The 24214-nt window shown below is 39.1% G+C and overlaps 1 protein-coding gene across 3 annotated transcripts in view; it reads right to left on the bottom strand.

Moving 5' to 3' along the window:
• The window catches only part of ADGRL4 (adhesion G protein-coupled receptor L4), an 80190-nt gene that overhangs the window by 36431 nt on the left and 19545 nt on the right, over positions 1 to 24214 (bottom strand). For all 3 annotated transcript variants that reach the window (XM_086753127.1, XM_086753130.1, XM_086753129.1), the window contains exon 4: positions 3556 to 3708. In XM_086753127.1, the coding sequence (XP_086609253.1) occupies positions 3556 to 3708 (153 nt within the window). The remainder of the gene's footprint in view (positions 1 to 3555; positions 3709 to 24214) is intronic.

Genomic DNA, 24214 nt, shown 5'->3' with positions numbered 1-24214 from the left:
AAAGTCTGACAGAGACACCCTGTTGAGTATATGCAAATAGACTTTCTGCAGTTGAGTTGTCCATATGGAATGAGTCCATATCACGCCTATCTAATTTACTGTTTCCTGGAGAAAAAAAAAATCTCCTGGATGACAAAGTTAAAAGGCAATATGCCTGATCTTGCAAGGTACTAATCAGCTTCATATTCCTTTTAAATCAATGAGATTGTCAGGGGAAGCCAACAATTTGTAACAGTTGCAAAAATGCTGCTTTTAAGTTCCCGCTTTGAAAAGCACCGTGCAGTAGCTGTAGGTTTTTGTTTCTTTATATTTTATAGTTATGCTTTTTTAACTGAATATGCAATTGTTGGACCACACATGGGCAACAGCTTGTCAGTGCTTTCAGCAATCCAATTTTACTGGAGCTTTGGGGCGAGGATCTCAAACTGTCCTCCTTGATTTACTATGGGAGCGGGACCGGGCTGCCAAGGTTTGGCATGAGCAGTCTTCACAGACAACATTCCTGAGCAAAAGATGAAGAACAGCAGCTTTTTAAACAGAAGATCATTTGCCATAGCTCTGCAAAAAGTTGTGGCCTTTTAGTAAATATTCAAAACAAATCCTGGAGCTGAACTTTGAAGCTTTTATAGTAGCTCCGATCAGAAAAATAATATCACCAACACCACTTAGGCTAGTGTGAAAATAGATTTATAACCTTTTATTTTATTTCTGTGCTTTGTCACTCCTCATTTACTCCAGCAGGCGAGGAAATTCCAATTAAATTAAAAGTACTGAGAACAGTTATTATGTTCAGTCTTGCCAATTACTGGATTGTACCTACATCTCTTTGATTCTTCACCAGTCAGTCAAGACAGCTTGAAGTCTACATTATACCTTCTGCTTATTAGTAGCTTGCAAGTGATTGAAAAGTCCAATTGCAAAGGACTAGTTGTTCCCTCCCCGTGTCTCCATACTGTGGAAGGCAGGAGCACACATAAAGTAGAAATAAAAAAGCCTACAAATAGCACAGGTGAAAGAAAAGTTAGCAATGTGGCGTAATGCCATACCCCCTCTGATGTACAACTCCCCTGTCACAGAAAAGAATGTGATAGAGAATGGGTGCTTTCCCAGTACTCTTAGAAGCAGCTGGAAAAAACTTGAAGAAAGCTAATAGCATGTTCCTGGAAAAGGCAGAGTGGCACAGATGTCACTTTCATTTTAAAGATGGCCATTTTCATGTTTTTACTCTGTTGACCAGAGTGAAAAAGGTAGGTTTATATTTCACCTTTTTATCTGCAGCTGAACATTCAATAAAATGTGAAGTCTGAGGAAAAAGCATGGCTTTTACACAGTAAATAGATTTTAATAGCCCACATTCAGGACAGCAGAAAAATATCATCTTCAGAAACACCACATCTCTGCATTCCTCTTTTTTTTTTTTCTTTTCCATTTCCTTTCTCCTCTTTTTTCCCCCTCTCTTCATACCCTCCAGTTCCTCCTCTATCTGAATGCTTCATTGTCACCTCTTCACTAATTCTGGCTGATAACATGGATGAAATACTGCTGACCCTCAATTTAAAGCTTAACATTCTGGTTGGATTAAGGGTGAACAGACATTTCCCAAAGCTGCTGTCTTGTTTTCTTTTGATCTGCTACCTTGAGAGTTATAATCACTTTGTATTCGGAAGTTTAATTTAGTATCCAAAGAGAGGAGGAACATACATGTGTATGCACATGGACTTTAAAATGGACTTATACAGACAGTGATGTACCATACCTGAACTTCTGGGAACTCCAGGTACATTGATGGCATTTGACTATGAACAAATAGGTTGCATAATGGCATACTCTCCAAAATTCAACCTATGTATTTTTAAAGTTACTGCCATATATACATCACATATAGAGACACTAATAAGAAAACTGAAGACTTTGCAGAATCTGAAAATACTTTGGGGCCTTATAAACTTGAGTAGGATGTATACTTGGTAGCTCTGTCCTTCAATTTGTACTGAATAACTTGCACTTCATTTACAACGACAACTTCAGTGTTTGCTTCAGTTGTGTATGGTACACCTTGAATCCACCACTGTCAGCTGCTTGTGTGCAAGTCATAGCTACTACCTGTAGCAGCAGATCCATTGGGTACAAAATATCTTATTATGGTTTCCCTGACAGATAAAGTAGAAAATTAATTGTGGATCAAAAGGTTGTCTTTAGGGCTCACTGCTTGGTAAAGTAATTGGTACACTTGTTTAATGAGAAAAGGTGCCCACAGGTAATTTTTTATTTCAATGTAAGTTATGGAAGCTCTCAGCTCCTCCCATATGGATTTGCAAAAAGGAGAAGAAAAGTGGTAAACTAACCCCCAGTAGAGGATAAAAAAAGATCCCTCTACCCAGCAAAGAAAAGAGGGCAAAAAAAAAAAGAAATTAGCAAGCTAATGGTAAAAAGCTGAAGTGACACAAGAACAGTCAGAGAAATAACTTTGAAGACAAAACTTCTGAAGCTGAGGAAATGTCATAATGTAAAAATCAAAGCCTGGACCAGAAACCAAGAGAATATTTACAGCTCAATGTGCTAACAGTCTCTATCCCAGCTAATTCAAGAACAATTCATAGCAGCTGGATAAAGCAGAGCTCTCTTAGATGGATGTGAGCAATGGGCAAGAAATGTTGATTAGATCACTTTCTGGCTTAATATGCAGCCATTCTGCTGATATTAAGAGCAGTAAGAAGAGAGGTTGTCAGCACTCACAAGCTCACAGGAGACATATCTAGAATGAGACACAGTCAGCATAAAGGTGTAAAGGGCAATAGATTTATTTCTCATTTTCCCATTCCCTGAGGACTGTTGCAACATACAGAGAAAATTACCAGGAGTTTGAAAAAAGAGTATAGTTACAGTTCTTCCATTCAAAGGAAATCCTAAAGGATTGCATATTGTTCAGAAATAACATTTTTCCAGAGAACTTTTCCTCCCCCGTAATCTTGAATATGTTTCATCCAATTGCTACAGAAACAGAGGCTGATGGATGGCACAGGAGGTAGAATAACTACTGATCTTGCTCATTGCTTTTGAAGAGACTTTAAAATTACCAAAAATATCCCAATCAAAGCCCCCAGACAAAAGATATTTGGAGCATAGTAGGCCAAATGTATAGGGAGTTTTATTAGTCCCACGTGACTTGAATGCAGAGTACTCTGTCACTCTGCTTTCTTTTAAGAATATGACCACCTTGCTCAAGGATGAGTGAAAACAGGGGCATAACTGGGTGGATTGGGAATTTCTGTATTACCTTAACTATATATTAATCATCTGTAACTGTGACATGTAGATTAAAAATATCATGAGCAGAGTCAAGATTGAAGTGTTACTGAAAGCAACCGTGTTATCAGTGAGAAGTGTGGGCCTGAACTGGCATATTAAGTCTGTACCAGTCCAAGTTGTGGGAATTTTATACCCACACACCAAACTTCACAAATCAGAAAGCAATTTGCTAGACTTCCGTAAGTAACAGAAGCAATAAGAGAAGAGTGACAACGTAAAGCTAGCTAGCAGGCAATAATAACTTACCCACACAGGAGGTTCCATCATTAGGTACAAAAGTTTGTTGACCATTGCTGGATTTGAAACCAGGCGCACACATGCAGAAATAACTTCCCACCGTGTTTGTGCAATTGGCATGCTCTCCACAAGGCTGAGTAGCATTTTCACATTCATTATCATCTGTCAAGACATAAATTATGGAGAATTATATTTGCATTTGCCGACTGAAGAAAACAGTAAAGGAAAAGCTTAATTTGGCCTCTGGTATTTTATTTATGTAAGTGTTGAATGCTGAGCTGGCGCTCTTGGTGTTTGTCTGTATAGTTTTCCCATTGCCAAGGATGTAATCAGGTGTTCAGCAGCACACTTCTGCCCTCATCCTGTGTGAGTCAACAAATGAGAAAACCAGCGGCATACTGAAGTGAACGGCTTAATTGGATATTCACTTGGAAGAAAGGATTGAGACAGTACATGTTCTGCCATGGTTGTATTTTATAACATTTTTTAGTACTCAAAAATCTACAGGTAAAGACTAATCCTAAGGATGCATCTGGGAATTTGGAATAAGAGAAAACAGAGCTCAAAAGGATGCAAAAAAGTTACCCAACACCACAGCAGGATCAATAGATCTAAACCGACAGGCTTTTTTTTCTGGCCTGTTTTCAAAGGCCTTCTGTGGTATTTCTCAGCAGTCCTGGACCACAAAATTAGAAAGTTTGTCCTACTGACTGACCCAAGTCTTTAAGCATATTGTTTTTTCTTACCTATCCCAATGATCTTAAACAGATGAGCAAGATTCATGGCTCGATCCTTACCTCTTAGCAATTACTGTGCAAGTAATCAGTTTTGAACCTGCAAAATTACATATCTGTTTTACAGGGCTAATCCCACATTCCCAATGATACATGAAAAAGGAACTATGCACAAAAATTTTAAGGATACTTCCTCTCCACAGAACATGTGCTATTATTGTGAGCATGAGGATCACAATTCAACGGTCATATGAAACCATAAACTCATGCTATGAACTGTATAGTTGATCTTCTGCAATGACTCAAATACAACTGTTTCCTCTCCGGAATACTACAAGGTCCTTGTTGTCTGTTAAATAATTTTCAGACCAAACTTGAGAAAGATTTCAAAACCTTCATTATCCAGCCACTCTACTTATCAAACTGAGAGTAATGCTGACAATACTGATAATTCCACATTTCCAAATAGCCCATTTCTCCCAAAGCACTCCAGAACTCTGAAACAAACAAATGAACAAAACTCTCCCAAAGAATAAGACACTCCGAGTGGAATTCTCTATTTTCTACATCATGAGAAAGGAAGAGTCAAAGGCTTCCTGAAGTCTACTGGGATTTTGTTCCTGTTCTCAAGCAAAAGGTACTCATAACATGATGAATGACAGGAAAGAATTCTAACAGGGAGAGAAATAACAATTTATTGCAGAAGAGGAACGATTAAGGAGTGTGACAAGAAGAAGAAATATGATTTCAGAAAGGATGCCCAGGGATGAGTTTCAGAAAGGTGCTTCTGCTTCCTGACGGTCAGTGTTCTCCTAAGGTGTTTACAGAGACAGGGTACAGATAAGTAAAGTGTCACGTAAGCTAGGAAAGTGGCAAGATTAAAGTACACCAAGAGCCGTAAAGCATCGCAGGAATACATTTCTGCAATATAATTTAGTCACAGCCCGCAGAATAACATTAGAAAAAGATGTTTTTCAGATTTGAAGTCTGACGTGATTTTGAATGTTACTGAGTTGACTCAGAGACATAAGTATCAATTCAGAACTGCAGCTTTCCTCAGGGGAATTTGGGTCAACAGTATCAAATGGATTATGCTCATTATAACTAAAATTGAATGTAATTTAATGAGGAATCCAAGTACAAAAGCACTCTGCCAACACATGTCAACAGTATTTATTCTACAGCTTTGGTATTCATAAGAATAAAGCAGAAAAGGTGAATGATTTGGATCTTAAAGAGTGCCAAAGTAAAACCAAATTAGTTCAAGTGAAATTATGAGAGGGAGGAAAAAAGAAGTGGTGTTAACATAAGTTCAAAAGCTAAGCATTTGAATATGAAAAATCTAGTTTGGCACGTGGCATTGCAGAAACCGGGACCCAGACACTTTACAAATCTTGGTAGCAAGGTCCACTTGTTTGAATATAATTTGTGTGTGTCTATGTATTTGGCTCTTTTGCAATTCCAGTTTGCTCCAAGATCCTGGCGTTTCATGACAAAAATAAGTGGGCTACCCTGTTTTAGCCACCAAGTAAACTTGATCTTGGGAAAGTATCACAGATCCTAGAAAACAACATGTGTGGACTTTGGAAAGCTCATGGGATAATAGTCATGGAAGATGAGAAGCAGAAGGACACCAATCATTGTAGGACTTCATTCAAAGTAAAGGAATAATAGAGTTGACAAGAGAAAAGTTACAGGCTACTTACCAGATCTTTTCCTCTGGATTTGTTTTCTGGGAGCTCAACTATAGTCCTCAAATCCAGCACTAGTATCTTTTTCAGGTGGCCCAAAGAGTTTATAAGCAAAGTTAAAATGACTCTTGCAGTAGTCATCAATAAATTCTTTACAATTATGCCTAATTAACTCTACTGAATTACTGGTGTTTTTCCTCAATATTTAGGATGTCTGTAAGGGATTTAATGGTGACTATATTGCCTTTGAAGGCTTGCCTATTGAGAGAAACTTCATGATAATTTGAGAAACCTTTAGAATATTGAAGAAGAATAGCAGTACTGCAAACACAAGAATGGATATTTTAAAGAATGACATTGACAAGGAGCTTTCTTTTCACTACTCCCATGGTCTAATGTAATACTAAGCAGATCATGCTGGGGGATAATTTACTGGACCACATCCTGCTTCCATTTAAATTAATGGCATAAAACTCACTGACTTAAGTAGGCCCAGGGTGGTGCTCGCTATGGAAAACTACTGGGTTAATGAGAAAGGCAAGTGAGGAAGAAGTTTTAAAGAAAAGAGGAGTTTCATTTATAGTTTGACTAGATGTTTTTAAATAATATGCCTAATTTCACACAAAATATTTTACAAGATCAACAATAATGGCAAAAATATTTTCTAGTTCTCTGTATAAACAATTCTATTTTTTTCTTCAGACAACAGTTCAATGTGAAGCCCAGCGGCTTAAAGTAATTTTCAAAATTTTACATGATTTATAATATTATTGAATTTGTGATTTAAAAAACATCACAAAAAAACCCAACAGGATTTACAGACGGAAAAATATTTTGGGTTTTTTCTTTTTTTTTTTTTTGTAAGAAAATTTTCTGTCTATACAGAAAGGATACTTTAAATGACAGCAAGCATGTAATCCACCTGGCTTTGTTGCCACCTAATTTAATTGTTGTGTGTATTCATTGCTGGCACACGTACCCACTGAACACTACAGGCAGAATTTCAGGAATGCACATGCCTTTAAAGATTTTTGTTTCTTTTTTTTCCAGTAACTCATGCAAAATTGTGAGACTTTTAGAAACAAGTTTGGCCAAATGACACGGTTAATTACTGTGGCTAAATGGTAACGTATTCAAGTCTGTTTGATACACAAGATATTTGCTGAACAGCCTTGAGAATTATTTTTTTTTTGTGGGGGCTGGGGAGCAGGTTGTTGTTTGTTTGGTTTGTTGAAGGCTTTTGCATTTTTTTTTCCTCTATTTTTTTTTTTTTTACACATGGCAATTCTCTACTGTTTGGATTGCTCTAAAATCTTGTCATTAAAAATCACAATGTGAGGAAGATTATAAATAGCTTCCTAGGATATTTGTGTTAAATAACCCAAAGATGGGTGGATACAGGAATGTGTATGTATGTGCACCTGAGTACTGGTAGGATGCTTACATGATACAGGTATAACATTAAAAATGCAGCTAATATGTTTTTTACTGTACATAGATGTAATTATGGTTAGAGAGAATCAGCTACATAATAGTTTCAGTACATAATCATTTCTCTACTAGTTTCTTGAAAATGTGTAAGGATCTTCAAAAGCTAAAATATCTGAAAATCTGCTATGTCCCTTTCAAACTCAATTTGAATTAAGGATGGTGATTTGGTATTAAAACTGTATGTGTTCATTAATGTAAGTACATCCTTGATTTAGGATTGAGTAGCCACACTCAGAAATCTGGGCACCGATGGAAGTCTTTCCCTGTCATAGAGGACTATAAATTGCATCCAGTGTTTGAACAATAGCTCTTTTACATCAGGTAACATTGCTCCTTGTTAAGTAGAATGTGTATGAATTTTGTTTAGTATTGATATAATACATTTTTTTTGTATAAAGAACATTCAATTCTTTTAGAAATTTTAAAACATATGAAATACCAAAATGAAGAATTATTTGTGGATTTCAGGGTCATGATGCAGTTGGAAGCTAGAGGAATCTGGTAAGATTATAGAAAAAAAAGGGTAGAGGAAATTTCTTCTATCATGTTCCATGTACTTTCTAAAAATGCAAGTTTTACCCTGTCATATATCCTGTTTTAATATTGTGTGGTTATAAAATTATAATCTACAATAGGAAAACACCAGGGTGACTACAGCTACAAAATGACATAATTTGTTATTATTGTGACAAGCATGAGAAAATGCTTTGAATTTTCAATTTTAGATATAAGATTTTTGTAATATCGTTTACATATTTTACATGAAAAATGTAATGAGAGAAAGTCTCTCAAAGCAATGGATTTATCAAAACATCTTTGAAGGGTTTCCATTGCACTAAGCATATCTCCATGACAGGCTTTTTGATGATATGATGACATATAATATGAAGCGTTAGTTTTGGGGTGAAACTTGTTATATTGATTCACAATCACACAAGTTGGGTTTTTTTTGGTTCCTTTTTGTAAAATTTGAAGTAAAGTGTTTCTCTCTTCACTTCAAGTAACTAACAAGGTTGAAACCACCCAAGTTAAACAGTGTGATTCGTGCCTATTCACTCCTCACGCAAAATGAGATTTTTGTAGAAGTGAAACTTTGTGTTATAGAATATAGACTGGGCTCTCTGGCATTGAATTAAATTGCTATCAGTCAGGCTAATAGCCCTTATAAATTGGTAAGTGACCTGACTGAAAAACTAGCAACGTTGAACTTGGAGTTTGGTCACTGGTGATAGGCAGCTGGAAGACTCCTGTGGTGGGATGGCCCATGGCTGAAGGAACTTGCCATGTGGGAGCCTGCCACATGGAAAGCATGCCCTGGAGCTGCATGGCCTGTGAGGTTGGCCCTTGATTTCCATGCTCCCAGCAGTTCTGCAGAAGAGCTGGAATTCCCAAAGTCTTAGATCAAAATCTGTCAGTTAGACCTCCCAAAGCTGTCTGCTAGGGCCTTGCTCCAGGCAGAGCACTCGAGGCTCTTGTTCCTCGGCTTCTTTGGCAGGGGTCACAGCCCTGGCTCCCCACAGAGGATAACCTGTGCTGTGGGCGGGGTGCTCTGTGGGGTCTGACCTGGATACCCAGCCAGGCTGGTCAGAGAGGCAACAGGCTTCCCAGGGTGGCAGCAACCTGGCTGTTCCAGGTGAACTCTTTTGACACCTTGACATTCCAGAGAAGGCTTTTAATGAATTAAGAACTCCTGACCAAGGCTTGAGTTTGACAACCTGAGTTTTCCCAAAGCCAGCCTGACAAACCATAGGCACGATGGTGTGATTTTCACAACTTTAATGAACACTTGATGTTACTGAGGACCATAGGGAGCTCATACTGAAGCCATTACTGTACATTACAATACATTCATGTTCTATTTGGTGCATTCCCCAGGTGACAAATAAAGCAATTAAGCCATCAACAATTAATTTTGTCCCAATCCAGGCCTTTCAAAACCAAGGAGGCCTCTGGGGCATACCTGTCTATCAAGAACAGCAGTGGCAGCACAAGGCTGGGGATCAGTATCAGACACAGTAGTCTGAAAACTGGACAGCACTGAGTAGGAAGGAAACACAACTGGAGCGGCTGGGGAATACACTGATTCATTGCATCCGGCTGTTCTCTTTCGACAGCAGCCCCTGCTGCCAGAGCTGCTATGGAGCCCCTGGGGAAACTGAAACTACCCTTCCCCAGTATAACCCTCATGGGAAAGCAGTGCTTGAAGTGCCTCACTTAACCCCTCAAAAGCAAGGAAATGAAAGGCTTCCTGTAAAACAAATTCCAGTCCTACTCACCCTGCTGTGCTTAGCTTGTCTGGAGGTCTCCGAGCAGTGGGTGATCTTACATACATTACTTCTGTGCTGCAGGACTGTGTGTGTCTGCAGCCACCACAGCCTGAGCTCGGAACAGCGATACCATTAACAACCCTGCCTTTCCTTCCTTGTGATGCGTTTCCATTAATGCTAATTTAACACTATTTGTTTATGATTCTCCAAAGATTCAGCGTTCAAGTTTGGTCTAAATCAGCATGAAAGAGCAGATGCTTAGAAAAACCACTTGAGACTGCAGAACTGGGGTGGAAATCTCATTTAAATATGAATTGCCTTCATAATGGGCCCGATTCATCTTTGTTCTACACTGGGGCAGGGGACCATGCAGTTGCTGCACAGGAAATCTTGCCACTACAAGCTCTATCTTGCTAAAATTTTGTAACTCTCTACCTCCTTGCAAGAGCTTTTCACAATGCCTTCTCGGGATGTTTTTATAGCTTGCTAGGAGCTTTGAACTGGTTTGAACTTGATGGCTCTGCAGATAGCTGGACTCCTAAAAGACCTTAGTTCAGCAAACAATATTTTCTCTCACATTTTTCACAAGCTACGTGTCTACGCAGAGATGATTTCAGATCAGCCAGATCAGAGTCTGGCTGAACTAAAGGGCCTCACAACAACAAAAAAATCCCTTAGTCCCAGTTTAAGGAATGGGGCAGAACAGTCTAAAAGAAGAAGGAAAGACATTTTCCTACATACTCAAAGCACACGCAGGTAGAGTTTCAAAGAATGGACAAGGTTTGGAGAGGTTAATATATTATCTAAACTGCTTTCCTCATCTCTTGCTGGTATTTTCAGATATTACAAATTAAACCTGAAAAGCATTTATTACTGGGTAAGCGCTGGCGATGAAATTGTCATTCGTTCAGCCACACAGAACAACCTGCCTTTTCAACACTTGTGAAGTATCAAAAAAAGAAAATCTATAATTTGTGATCACTCATATGTGAAGAACAAGGCGGGTGGGTGGGAAATCTTTAAGAGTGCTAGTTCTTGACTGGAAACACACCATTTATCCAGACAAGCATCTGCAGGAATTTGAGAATAAAAAGGAACAGGGTACTGAAAGTAGTGAAACAGAGGGAAAGCAGCTAATAAATAGCTGCTGAGTGGCTACATTCCACCTTTTCCCAGCACCGCCTCCCCTCCTCCTCTGGAGAGCAGTGGTCTGGGTGCACTGTAGACAGCAGTACAGCCCCCATGGCTCCCATGGGAGACCAGCTTGAAGCTGCACTGACCAGCAGAGACTCAGCAAGAATGTTTTCAAGCTGTGCAGCTGCAAGTTGGGAAGTTCAGTTCGGGTGCCCAAACCCCAAATTAGTTATTTATTGCCTGGCTAATGCCTCTCCCCTGACCGGATCACGAGGGGAAGACCTGTGAGTGCTATGAAGATTCACCCTTTCCGCTGCAGACAAAACTCAGAGCTGGTCACGCATCCCCTGCTGCTGAGGTGAGCGAGATCTCGGTGCACTCACCAGGGGCGCAGGTGAAGAGCACAGCCCACAACGCAGCTCAGGCACAAGGGACAGGCAGCTGCCACTCACACTTCGGGCAAGCAGACCATGACCTCCTTGCACCTGGAGCACTCCAGGCTCCCCTTCTGGAGAGGAACGTGACACTAATTTGCCAGCTGAGCACCTGGTCTGATGAGCTGTTAAAATGCAAAGCTAAAGAAGGAGAGAGACTGCAGCAGAGTAATGTCAGAGACAGTAAAACGGAAATAAATCCAGGATGAAGATGGTCTGCTGGAGTTCTCAGGCTGGCTTTGGAGCCGAGGAGTGACAACCAGATGAATTCTCTGGAAAAAAAAATGTATTAGAGACACTGAATGGGAATAATCCCATCCTCAGTTCCAGTCACATGCATGTCCTGGTTAGCCATACTGTGAACTCAAACAACCCATGGCTCCCATCTGACAGGATGTGAAAAAGTGAGACGTCACCACTGAAATCTAAACATTTTGGTCCCAAGCAAGAGATAAGACAGAAAGAAAACAGCTAAGCAAACAGTTTGATTAAGGGTGAAGAAAAACTTTCAGACAGCACTTTCCCAAATTTCAAAAACAACAAACAAAAAAAAGATATTTATTCAGAAAACACAGCCACCGCAAAAATGCATCACCACTTTACAGCTTATATATGAAAACCACTGTGGTACCATCATGGTATGGATAAACAAGATGTGGAAAAGGGAGGGGAGAGACAACACGGACTGAATGAGATCATTAAGCATTATCTGTTGAGCTTTATAAAATTCAATACAAGCATACAGCAAGGATTGTGATTAGAAATAATGCTGTTCCCTCTCAGGATATGGACTAAGTCCTGGGGTCTTGAACACTACACAGCAACAGCAGTATTGCACTCCCACTGTGCTGGGCAGCCAGGAAGTGCCCATATGCTTGTGGAGAATTGTCACCATGCTGCTCCGGGAGCCCTCCACAAAGCACGATGGGCAGTTTCAAATACTTCATGCCAGTGGCACTGTAAGGCATGAGAGTTCACTACACAGATGGCATGTGGTGGTGGACATGAATGAGAAAGTACATGGAGCTCTGTAATAATTTACAAGGAGCTATCCAGGCACAGAGCTAGTTGTATATTAAAGGTACTTCGAATTGGAGTTGATGGGAATCAGCAACTGTCTTTTTGTTTGGGATGGTTCATATTATATATTCAGGAGCCAGAAATTAAGATCCAGTTGCTGAATTCCTCCCTAGCATGGGCAGACAAGTGTGTTTGAGCTAAAGGGCAACCCTAACTCTAACTAACCTCTAACTAATTCTGAAGAAGGCTTTCCCTCAGCTGTCCTGCTCCATCTCTCCTTGTGGCAGCTCTGAAACAACAGGCTTGTTTCTGCATTTACTTCTGAGTGCACAGAGCAACAACATGTGCATGGTTAGGTTAAGAGTGTGAAAAGTGTATTTCCATAACACAGCCTGGCCTCAAACTCACTAATGTCCAAGGAGTAGCTCCCATTAACATGCATCTTTGCTTTTATAGAAGCAAAGGGGCAAAATCTGCTACAAGCACAAGTCAAAAATAAAGTCCACATTGCTCTTCCTTTCCTTATCCCACACAGATCTAATTACCAAGACCCAACCTTAACATCCCAGCAGGCACCTTGCATCAAGCTTAGTACTCTAGGATTAGACAGAATGTAACTGAGACATCATCAGTTTCTTGGTTTGCCTCCTTCAAAAGAAAACAAGGTGAAATGCTACTGAATATTTCGGTTTCGAACTGCCAGCAGTGCACAGGTGTCAGTGTTTTTTCTCAGTGTTATCAGTAGAAGGGTTTTAGAAATTTCTGTTATTAAATCACATCATTCCCAATCCAGCTTTCACTTTTGCTGCTACCTTGCTTGTTTTCACTCAGACTCATCTTTTAACTGAAAAGTAAAAGAGCATATGGACAATCAGAGAATATCTTTGCTTGAAGGAAAGTGAGGAGCCAGCGGTCCGGTCTCTTACTGAGAGGGATTTGCCAGTGCGTACCTCTGCCCGCAGGGAACAGAACAGGCAGCCCAAGAAGCAGCTCTGTTTCAGCACTGCAAATACAACTGTATTTTATTTTAAGAAACAAAACAAAAAACCACAAAACCAAACAAAAGCCAAACAACCTATAGCCAGATAATATCCGCATTGTAACTTCTTGCAGACTTCCCATTACATTTTCCATTTACCATAACACTGACATAGAATTGGCACCATGAAAGGAATGTGAGGCTGAAATCTTGATTACATTGTTTAAGCCTTTCTTCAGTTTATATATATAAATGCCATGATTTATTTCTGCTGTGTACACATATCCCCCCAGTACTTCAGTAGCCACTGTACAGCATTTAGGAAAATAAGACTCAAAGTTGTTGTTCAATTCCTAATGCACCTGGCTCTTGTTCCAACACTCATTTCTGAAAACTCTGTCTGCAGAACTTTCTGAACAAAAATGTATAAACGCCAAATCTTGGGATCTATCTGAACTGCATTCAACAAATGTCAAACACATCTAAAGAAAGGCAGTGTAAACATATCAGGATTACTTTGTCCATATTTAATTAGCAACAACTACTAATAGGATGTCTCCTATGGCCAGTTACACAAGGGCCATCACTCAGAGGTCTTGATCTCTCCAGTTTCTCCAACAATGCCCCATCTAATAGCAAGTGAAACACAAGGCTGGAAGTCAGGATCGACATGAGTTCCTATGTCTCACATTTCCAGACTGCCTTCCTGGCCCTAGGGAGACAAACTCAGTCAGTTTGCATTTATCGCTTTAGCAACATTTTTTGGAAGGGAAAAGAAAATTTGAACTCTACTGAAAAGGTTTTTGCTAAATCATGATATACCATGATTTAAGAGCTTTAGTAGGAAGCTTTAGGTGGGCAACAAGGACAGATCCATATGTCGAAACGCCAATCGGGCTCATCAGTGTTTAACTAGAAGTCTCTTTTCATGCTTTTGTATCTGCTACTTAGGTAGTAGATAGGTGGTACATTATGGAGTGCTGGTGCCATTCTACTACATTATATCCAATAAATTTTGTCCTTTGAAAAATTATTTCCTGTAACATATCTGAAACAGTATTAAAAATATTTCTTGCTTTTAGCTTTGAGATCTATATTATGTTCCATATTTGATTTTTAAAAATCAGAATACAATAATACAGAATACAATAAAAGATGTGGTAAGATGACTTTGAGAGAAGCAATAGCTCAAATAACAGAAAGACATAAAGCAGTGACTACAGGAGAAGCTATTTTTTTTCCCTTGTGAAAGAATATTCATTGATTTCTGAAACCACAGGCTAATTACTCTCTGAGTGGACACAGTACTTTAAGGAATCTAGTCCGGCTATCAGAGACATTGAGTTCATGATATACCTTTGTCAAACCCAGGTTACAGCACTCAAGACAAGAGTAGCTTGATGAAATTTGATTGCCAGTACTATTCAGGAGGTTAGATGAGGTGACCTAATACTAGCCTATGAGTTGCATGGACCTGTATTGATCTAAGGTGATATTAAGGTTAGGTCATTAGAAGAAGATAACACCAATAGCAAGAATAGATTTTTATTTATTTATTTTAAAGTTGATACTACTTCATTCTTGACAAAATTAGATGTGAAGTCAGCATCTTCTCAAGTGGCCCACATAGCTTTCATGTGGCTTGATAACGGTGTATTTTTTGTATTAGCTCTTTTTGTAAGTTACCCTATTTAAATGCTCTGGAATTCAATAGCTTCACTACTGGATAATAGACTAATTCACAAAACAAAATAATTTCAATCTATAACTGAGAAAAGCCATTAATTACTGGAAAACATCTAGCCTTCAAGCTTGAAGATATCAAATATGGTCTGTCAAGGAGGAGACAATTAGACTGAGGAATTCTACCCAGAGGGAAAACATGCCAGCATTACTTCAGCTAGACTAATGACTTCAACAATAACCACTGAAGTATTTCCAGCTACTGTCAATGCTGTAAGTATTTAACTCCATGGTGAAAATATCTTAACTACTGACAGTGATATTCTCAGAGACTGACCCCAGTGGTTCTTTTCTGATAACAAAAGTCACTATAAAAACATACAGGGTTTGGTGTGTCATTCCCCCACCATCCCTATCCTTTTCTTCTGGTATGAATTACAGTTAAATATAATGATGCAAGTGGAATTAGAGGTTATAAAACCTGAGAGAAGTTAGGTCTATGGTACTGCTCAGGCTCAACTAAAGGGTTGCAGATTTTTGGGTAATCAAAGCTGTTTTCCTGTATAATAGCCAAATATCATCTTTGTGGAATTTACTAATTTGAAAAGTATATAGCCTTCCTCCTTTCTGGAGCAACATCTTCCAGATATGAGACTGGCTAGATTTCCTCTTTCATCTTTCCCTCCTGAACCCTGTGGCTTTGAAGTGATTGAAACCATGGTCTCCCCATGCCAAATGATCTTCATAGCTCTTTCTGGACCTTTCTTTCTAAGGCATACAGTCTGGAAAACTTTAGCTCCATGTCAAATGTCAGAAGGAATTAACCCACTCAGGTCCCTTAATGAATTGTGAATGTGGGGGGAGTATATAGCATCCTAATTCAATCTAAAGCGACTTTTCCCTTGCTGACTACACCAACAACTCTGCTCTTCCATAGTTACTATATACTAGGTTGAAATAGTCTATTTATTCATAATCACTGTTTTCTATATAACTTTGTCATTTCTACTGAGGGTGTTTATTCTCAGACACAGAGGCTAAGGACTTCGTTATCCCAAAGATATGAAATACACTTAATAGGCAAAACCATAAAAATTCCATTAAAAACATATCTACAGTTTGGACAGAAGTAATACTTATAAAGGGAACAATGTTGAAACACAGCACAAGTCAGAATGGAAAACAATTTAAAATTTGCCTACCATAATACAACCTGCCACATAAAGTGTTATTACATGCATTTTGTGCCTGGGAGCACTGACAGGTGGGAGGGTGTAGATATGTTGTATAAACACTGTGTATCTTTTGGTACCTGGAGATATGCCTGCACACCACACTATGCCTGCACACCACACCACTGGAGGGCTATGTGGACCTTAGAGGCAAGCTGTACCGCAAGCAGTGATGTTGTGTTGGTGCCACTCTCTAGCCAGGCTAATTATCCCTTTAAACACAGTCTCTATTAGGCTGGACATCGCAGCGTGCTGCACAGCCACGCTGCTCACAGTTGCTTGGCTTGGTTTATCCAGTACTGCACCGTGTCATCTCAGCAGACGCTTAGAGACAAAGTCCCAATTACAAAACACAGAGAAAACACTGCTGCCACTGATTAAAGCGAAGGGTATAATTTGCATACTAAGAAGGCAGAAGCCACAGAAACGGAGGATTGCCGTAAGGTACTGAATAAAGGCATGTAAAACATAACAGATTTCCAGACTGACATGCTGGGGATCTGTCAGAGAGGGAGGCACCACAGAAACCTTCACTAGCATTTTCCTAAGTATCACTTAGCTGTAAAGTTCTCAGTTGGAAATGCTAAAAACTTGTTTCTCAAGCAAATAACTAGGAAAAAGAAGTAGCTTTCTTTCATTTACTGAAATAAACCTCTCAAAGCAAGTGCCTAAATTTAAGTTCAAGTTCAAAATTAAGTTCAAACATAATCAAGATAAATATCTTTATTATCAAATAGACTGAACTTGCAGAAGCATTGGGTAGATTTCTACAGTACATTAAGTATCCCTGAAAATTGGACCATTTATTAGATATGTGGAGAAGTGCTGTAAACTTCTTTTTTGAAAGCATTGGACAAGAAACCAGTTTAGCAAAAAGCTACAGTAAAGACTGCTACTTTATTTTTAATCCAGGAAAACTATTACATCATGTATCAAATGTTTTGTTCATTAAAAAAAGTCATTGCCTTTTGTCCCCTGCACCCGTCCCTGGATGTACCAGCACAGGCAGTTCTATAGGATATCCTTAGTTCTACTTCAGAAGTCCCAGCTCAGTCAAGATACTGAATATCCCAGAAGAGTTTGTTTTCTGTGCCCAGATTTGTTGGAAACTTTATATCATAGTAAGCATTAAACATTTCTTTTGTTTATTCAGTAAAGTGAAGTAGGTTTACATCTCAAATCCAAATACAGACTATGCATAGAGAAAAGCAGTTTTTAAAAGACATGTATTTTCAAATGGTCAAGCTGTTAAATATGGAAATACTGGATTAGAGCTTAACTTCTTACTCCAGCTGCCTTGGCTCCAGATCAGGCAATGTAAAATCAACCTCCAGGATTTCCTCCAGAGACCCACTGAATGATCTGGGATAGAGGACAGCTGGAGCCAGCAAAAAGGGCATGTTGGGTATGGGACAGCAGCACACGCTGTTGCAAAAAGGGTAAAGCCATGCTTTGGAAAGGCTGACATTTTACAGATAGCTAACTATTGTTCAGACAAGGGCTTTACCAGTGCTTAAATCCACTCAGGAATTTCAGAAAGGAAAGAGTATTCCTTTCCTTTTAACGGGTGACATCCATGTTGTATCTGCAAGTGGCCTGTGAGCTAAGGCCCAGGAAAGAAGGAAAGATTGTTTTCAAAGCAGGTCCAGTTTTAGGCCATTAGACCGCAAGATAATGAAGGGTTTCTTGAGCAGCAACAGATTTCTTTAGAACTTCCTTGGGTGCCCATTTTAGCCAAAGGCTGCACTGTTGTGTTATTTTATATCTAAACATACACTACTCTGACAAGCCACTGAAGTCTTTAAAGTCTTCTCGTTGTCATTGCAGACAGTACTTTGATCTCAATGCCAGAAAAGGTCAACACAAGAACTTCAGAATTAAACTTGTTTACATCCAACACACAATACAAATAAATGAATGTGGCAAGGACATCCCAGGCAGATGAAATGAGGCCACGTTTTCCTAGTTCTACTTAAATGTTTTTGTTTTTGCCAACCATTGTGCAAGCGATGTCATAATCAAATTCAACAAATTCACTTATTGAAGTGCTTTCCCCCTCAAAATGTTTCATCAATCATGCCCAGAAGGGCTCTGTCATAGGATAATTGCAGCTTGGCGTACCAACAAAGAGCATCCAAACGTCCTCAGCTTCCTTATCTATACAATGGGCAGGGATGACAGCCATTTTATTAGCTGAGATATTGTTACCCGCATCAGATAAAGTAGTGTGTTTTGTTGCTTTGATGTTTTCTGTCATTATAGCAGAGCTGTCATTTTCAACTGCATGTTTAAAGAACGGCTGCCGTGGCAGCTTATGTTCCTTCACAATAACACTGCCTACAAATATCTCACAGAAAGAGGCAAGGGGTGTACTAATTGTACTTTATCAGAAAGAGATGGGAAGAGCAAATGGAATTTCTGCTGCAGTTATTTCTAGACAAGATATAATTGTGGAGTCATCTCTCTTGTCTACGTTTGTTTCCTTGAGGAAGAAAAGATCATTGGAGAGTGAATTCCCTCTGAATGGGCAGCCAATTGAGAAGCCACCCAAAAATTATTTCACCCATGCCTGTTCTCTTGCCTCCATATACAGTATTATTAATCCACAGAATATTTAGTGGATTAAAATAACATTTGGAGTAACTGCTTATATTTAACACTTCTCCACAATAACAACAACTATTACAGCACTCAGAAATATGTATCTTACTTCCACATGCTTGGTTAGATCATGCAGACTTTGAAGTCTAACAAAAAATCTGTCATGCAGAGCAATATGCAAACCCATTTAATTTTCTATTTAAATCCTTCCTGACAGAGTGGACTTTTCTTGAATTTCAAAACAGCAAGCCTGTTAACCAAACTCTGAAGGTGGAAAAGTCTGCTTGTCGACACCAGGCTTATCTCACTGTACTATCACTTGGGCAATAATTATATGAAGTGCTGCAGACACAATTTAATAATTCAACATTTGCCAGCTGCTACTGAAGACTTCTCATCTATACTAAGCTCAGGGAAGGGCTGTGGGCTCTCCAATGGACTGCATGACAAATACTGTCCCTATCTTTTATGTCAGCAGTGCTCTAGCACACCAATTTCTGCTGAGGGATGTTGTTGGGATGATAATGGGAACAGCACAATTAGAAGTCATTAGCCCAGCAGGAAATCACATCTTTGGTGGCTACTCAGCAAAAGGTTGCCCCTGATAACAAACAACAAAGTAGGCAAGTGTAAACTGTTCTGACAAACACAGGCATCTCTGTTGACCTTCATAGTTCTACACATACAATGTGCCTCTAGAGAGTCAAGAGGCATTTTCATTGGTGCCGAATCTAACAGTCCTGACATAATGACATTCTCCCTCCCCACGCCCCTCAAAAGGTGGGTTTTGCCACATTTTTCTAGCTCTATGCTGCTCTTTCTTCTCCTGGAAGGCAGATCATGATCCTTCCTTTCCTGATTTTCCACCTCCATCCATGCTCCTGAAGCCACCTCCACAACTAGAGGTTGTAAGCTGGATGTACTCTTGGAGATGTGACCTTTAGAGACTTACAGGTTTCATTTTCATTTATTGGCTTTGCTATAGACTGTGGATGGAAGTCTGGGGAACTACTTAACCTGCCTTTGTCTCAGTTCCCGACCTATAAAAAAATCCTTTCTTCTACCTTGTCTTTTTTGATTTAAGCAAAACAGACCCAAACTCCTAGAAGTCACATGTGCTTCTATGCAATATGAACTAATTTGGCAGCTTGATCTTGTTTGGGTAAAACAGATAATGAATCCTAAGAAATGAAATAAACTGAAACTTCCTTTTAAGCATTGCTCTCTGGAATTTTTTTTTATTTTGAGTGAAAGGTGGTACAAGAATAAGTTGCATAGTTAGAACGGTACCTTGTTTCCCCACTAACAAGCAGAGCTAAAACGGAAATTTTGTCAAGGATTCAAGTGGTTAGGAGATTTAACCTCGAATACCCTTTTGATATTGCAGAGAAGTTACACATTGCATATTCTTGCTTCTAAGCCCTGTGCTGTTGTTGCTACTGCTGAGCACTGGAGATGGTCTGGAGACACAGAAGGGAGGTACTCCAGCCTAGTCAACAGATGCCCTCCTTGCAGTAAATGAGTAACACATCTCTCAAGCAGACCAAACCCTTCCCTAAAGCAAGGTTTCTTCTCCTGTGGAAAAAGATTTCTAACATGAAATTTTAGATAAAATTGTGGCCAAAAGAGAGGGCTGTGATACTCTATTTTGATCAGAATTACTTTTTATTTTTAAGCATCTACAGGCACCTCAAGCCTACAGTCCTCAGTGCTTTAGAAATGCCTTCAGTATATGAAATTACTACTTTTACTATATTCAGTATTTTTTTTACTTAAAGCTTTAACTCCTGAAGTCATATCAACAAATCTGATACTCAAAGCTTATACAAGACAAAACAAACCCAAAGTATTAAATTCCTAGCAACATAAACCACCTACTTTAAATAAAAATATAACTTATTTTTATTTTTCCAGTTTCCTGGTTTGCAGGGTATATGCATACATGAGATCCGATTCACAGATATATAACTTGGCAACAAAGCTTCTGCAAATCCAGCAGTCCTTCACTTGTCTCATGAAATTCTTTGGTTTTCCAGTTTTGCATACCCACCCTGGGTATGCCACATATCAGACCTCATGAAAATTAATAAAATATTAAGAATTACATAATTGTGCAACCTCATTTCGTTAATGCATTTTTTAAGTCCTCCTCACAAGAATTTGACAGATGATAAACTAAGAATAAAGAGAATAAAGACTAGCAAATAGTTCCCAGGAAAGTCAAGGGCAGAGAATTACTCATTTCATTATCTGTACATTTTTCTTCAAACAACAGCTACTGCCACACTTCAGACTCTACAGCTCTGACTAACACCTATTGACAGACTTAGCTCATGCCTGCCTACCCACTTCACAAAGAAACTATGTCAGGGTTCCATCATGCTGTCTGCATTTGAAAACATGGAAGCGCTTACCCTTACCTGCTTTTTTTCCTTCTGCTGCTCATTGCCATGATATCTGCCTGTATCCAGAAGGAGACTGTCAGTGGAAATCTCAGTGCTGTTTCCACTTCCTTCCCTTCTAATAGCTACTTCAAGAAAGAGGTAGTAAATTGGCATCTGGAGTATTGGGGCCCAGGAAACTACTCAGCTGCAGTTGAAATCTGGTGCATGTCAGGTGTGACGAGTTCTAGGAAAAAATCAGGAACTTCCACAAATGAACTGCAACTGCCAGAATAACAGCATGGGGATCAAAGGGGTTCCTTGGTCACTTATAAAGGATTATTCGATTATCTAATAATTAAAGCTTTAGATAATGAAATATTTTTTAATATGAGGAGGGGAAAAACCGGCAACAAGGACTTTGCTTGAGCAAATGTAAAACTGACACATCTGCCTCCCTCGATACTAGCAAATTGGCTGTTTCAATATGTTTCATTTGTTCTCCTGCCAATTGCTGATCTCTTGTCAATTTACACTCAAACTTGGAAGAAAATTAAATCGTTTGATGACATATTGGTTTCTGTATTTTATCTTTGAAATGCAAAATATATATTTCAATGATCTTAGAAATGTTTCACATCTTCGGAATCTTTGTGATTTTAAGATGTTTGGCTTGATCCCCATCTGGAACATAAGGGCGTAACTCCACCTAACTAAACTAAGCTAGGCAGTTTATCACAGCTGGTGATCTTGTCCATAGTTTTTCCACAGATTAGCGCAGAATATGTCATATACTTATTTAGAAATAGGCAGTGTGAAGGGGGGCGACTCTCTATATGTTTCAGGCATGCTTAAAAATACCTATACTAGATGATTGCCTAAAAATGCTTCCTAATAGCCTTAAATGCTCAAAATGAAAAGATGAAACTGTCATCACAGCAAATCACACAAGGAAAGAAAAATTATAGCAGCATTAACTGCATCAGCCACCTGCTCTATAAAGGTTATTAAAATGATGGAAACAGTATGTTGGTTATGCCATACATGCAGGCTAAAACCCCCATCAGGTCCAATATCCCATGCTACAAGCTGTAATTGATACGCCTATAATTTATACTATACTATAATTTATACAACATTTACCAAAATGCCTGCTGGAAGACTGGCTATTGACTGGGGTATTCTAATTCCTTGCTCTGTGGCTACTTACTTCTTTAGTCACAACTTGAGAAAAGGATTTTGGCACCAAAAGCAGGATTTTGACAAATACCTTGATATCCTTGGGATTGCCTTGACCCTGCCAGCAATAAGCAGCCCAGTCTCTATTTTTAGCAATGCCCCAATTGCACTGGGAACTCTTTGCCAAGGAGATGGGGTCCTATAAAGATAATATGCCTAACAGACCTATGGGAACCCGTGCTATGCTCAATGCAGCTGTAGTCACTTTTATTCAAACATGGGAAGAAGAAAGAGGTAGTGGCAATGTCCTCTTCCTAAGCAGTGTAGCATGCAGGAGCTTAACGGCACACCTAAACAAACCTGCTGTCCTCTGGTCCTGAAAACCACCCTGATCACCCAGCTGCAGGCAGCACCTGAGCAGAAACGCATCCCATCTCTCGTACTGACGCTACTCCAGTTGGCAAAAGCAATTCAATCACTCCAAGCCCGTGAGCACATCTTTCCAGTTGGGCAGGTAGTGTCTTCATGCAGGAGTCTTGATTTCAAGTTCCTGCCCTAGGGATGCCTAATCTATTTTATCCAAGAATTGTTTAAAGTAAAAAAATCTGTCATATAAATGAACAGAAAGAGGCTCATTTTCAGAGTCACTGCCACTATGGATGGCCAATATAGATGAAAGTGCTTATATTTAGGCATTCTTGACTGAAAACAATGGCTTCCCTCTCTTTATGCTAAGTTTACCCATCTGTAAAGCAGACACATTACAGTTTACCTAACTCAGAGAAATGGGATAATACAACTTTGGCAAAAGAAAGGCTCCATCACATTGCTTTACTAGACATAAAAAGGTAATATGAATATATGATTTTAAATCAACATTAAGATAGTGTAGACTCTGGGACATTACTGATATTGCTTTGGCTGGATAATGTAATTCGTTTTCTAACAGGTCTCCTGCCTTGCTTGATATTCCATGGAGCCAGCCTGTGTTACAAGATGTACATAGCTAATCTGCTGAGAAAAGAAATAACAAACAACACTTTGTCCTGCATTATTTTATTCATGAGACCATTATTCCAATCATGCAATCTTGAAGTATGAGTTGGATCGTAAGATCATATAGCCGTGCTGACACTCTGCATGTTAGTCTGCTTTAAACATTCTTTAATTCCAGAAGAGGAAGGTGGTGCAAAATCTTTAAGGCTGTCATATCTGGTTTAAAACTTCCTTTTAATTTTCCTTTTCTTTCTTTCTCTTGTTTTTGCATAGTCGTATAAGGAAAAATCTTCTTATACTATTACCCATACTTTCCTAAGTGAGTAGTCTGAGCAGGGTAGTAACCGCATTAGCAGTTAGTTTCCAGGGTGAACGTGACAGCATGTGCCTCTCTGATTGTCCCCAGCACAGGAAGTTTGGCTGTTGGGAGCTCCCAGAGCAGTCACACAGTACTGCAAGAAACAGGAATTTCTTGAGCAAGTTTATGTTGTTTTTTTTTCAGGAGCTGGACTTAAATTTTTGTAATATGTACACAGTGTACACACATTCATTACAGGTCAGACATCACATATTTTCAGTAGCATTGTTTTCACAAGATAATCATTAGTGATATACAAAATGAAACCTATTATCTCTTCGATGAATGCATTTTAAAGTCCAAAGATAAGCGTGGGTAAGCGACACAAAGAAGACAGTGAAGATTTGCAGAGTGGTGACAAGAGCTGGCAGAAAGGAAAGTAGTTTGTTTAGAAGTGGCTTCTCAGGGGTCATCTCCCAATATAATTTAACTGTATAAATCCACACTTGTGTGGTACATATAAATTAGTACTAAAAATTCATTAGACA

The sequence above is a fragment of the Chlamydotis macqueenii genome, chromosome 8, assembly GCF_036417535.1.
Source record: "Chlamydotis macqueenii isolate bChlMac1 chromosome 8, bChlMac1.mat, whole genome shotgun sequence".
NCBI lineage: Eukaryota > Metazoa > Chordata > Aves > Otidiformes > Otididae > Chlamydotis > Chlamydotis macqueenii.
Note: the sequence above shows the minus strand (reverse complement) of the source record. Positions and strands in the feature narration are given on the sequence as shown.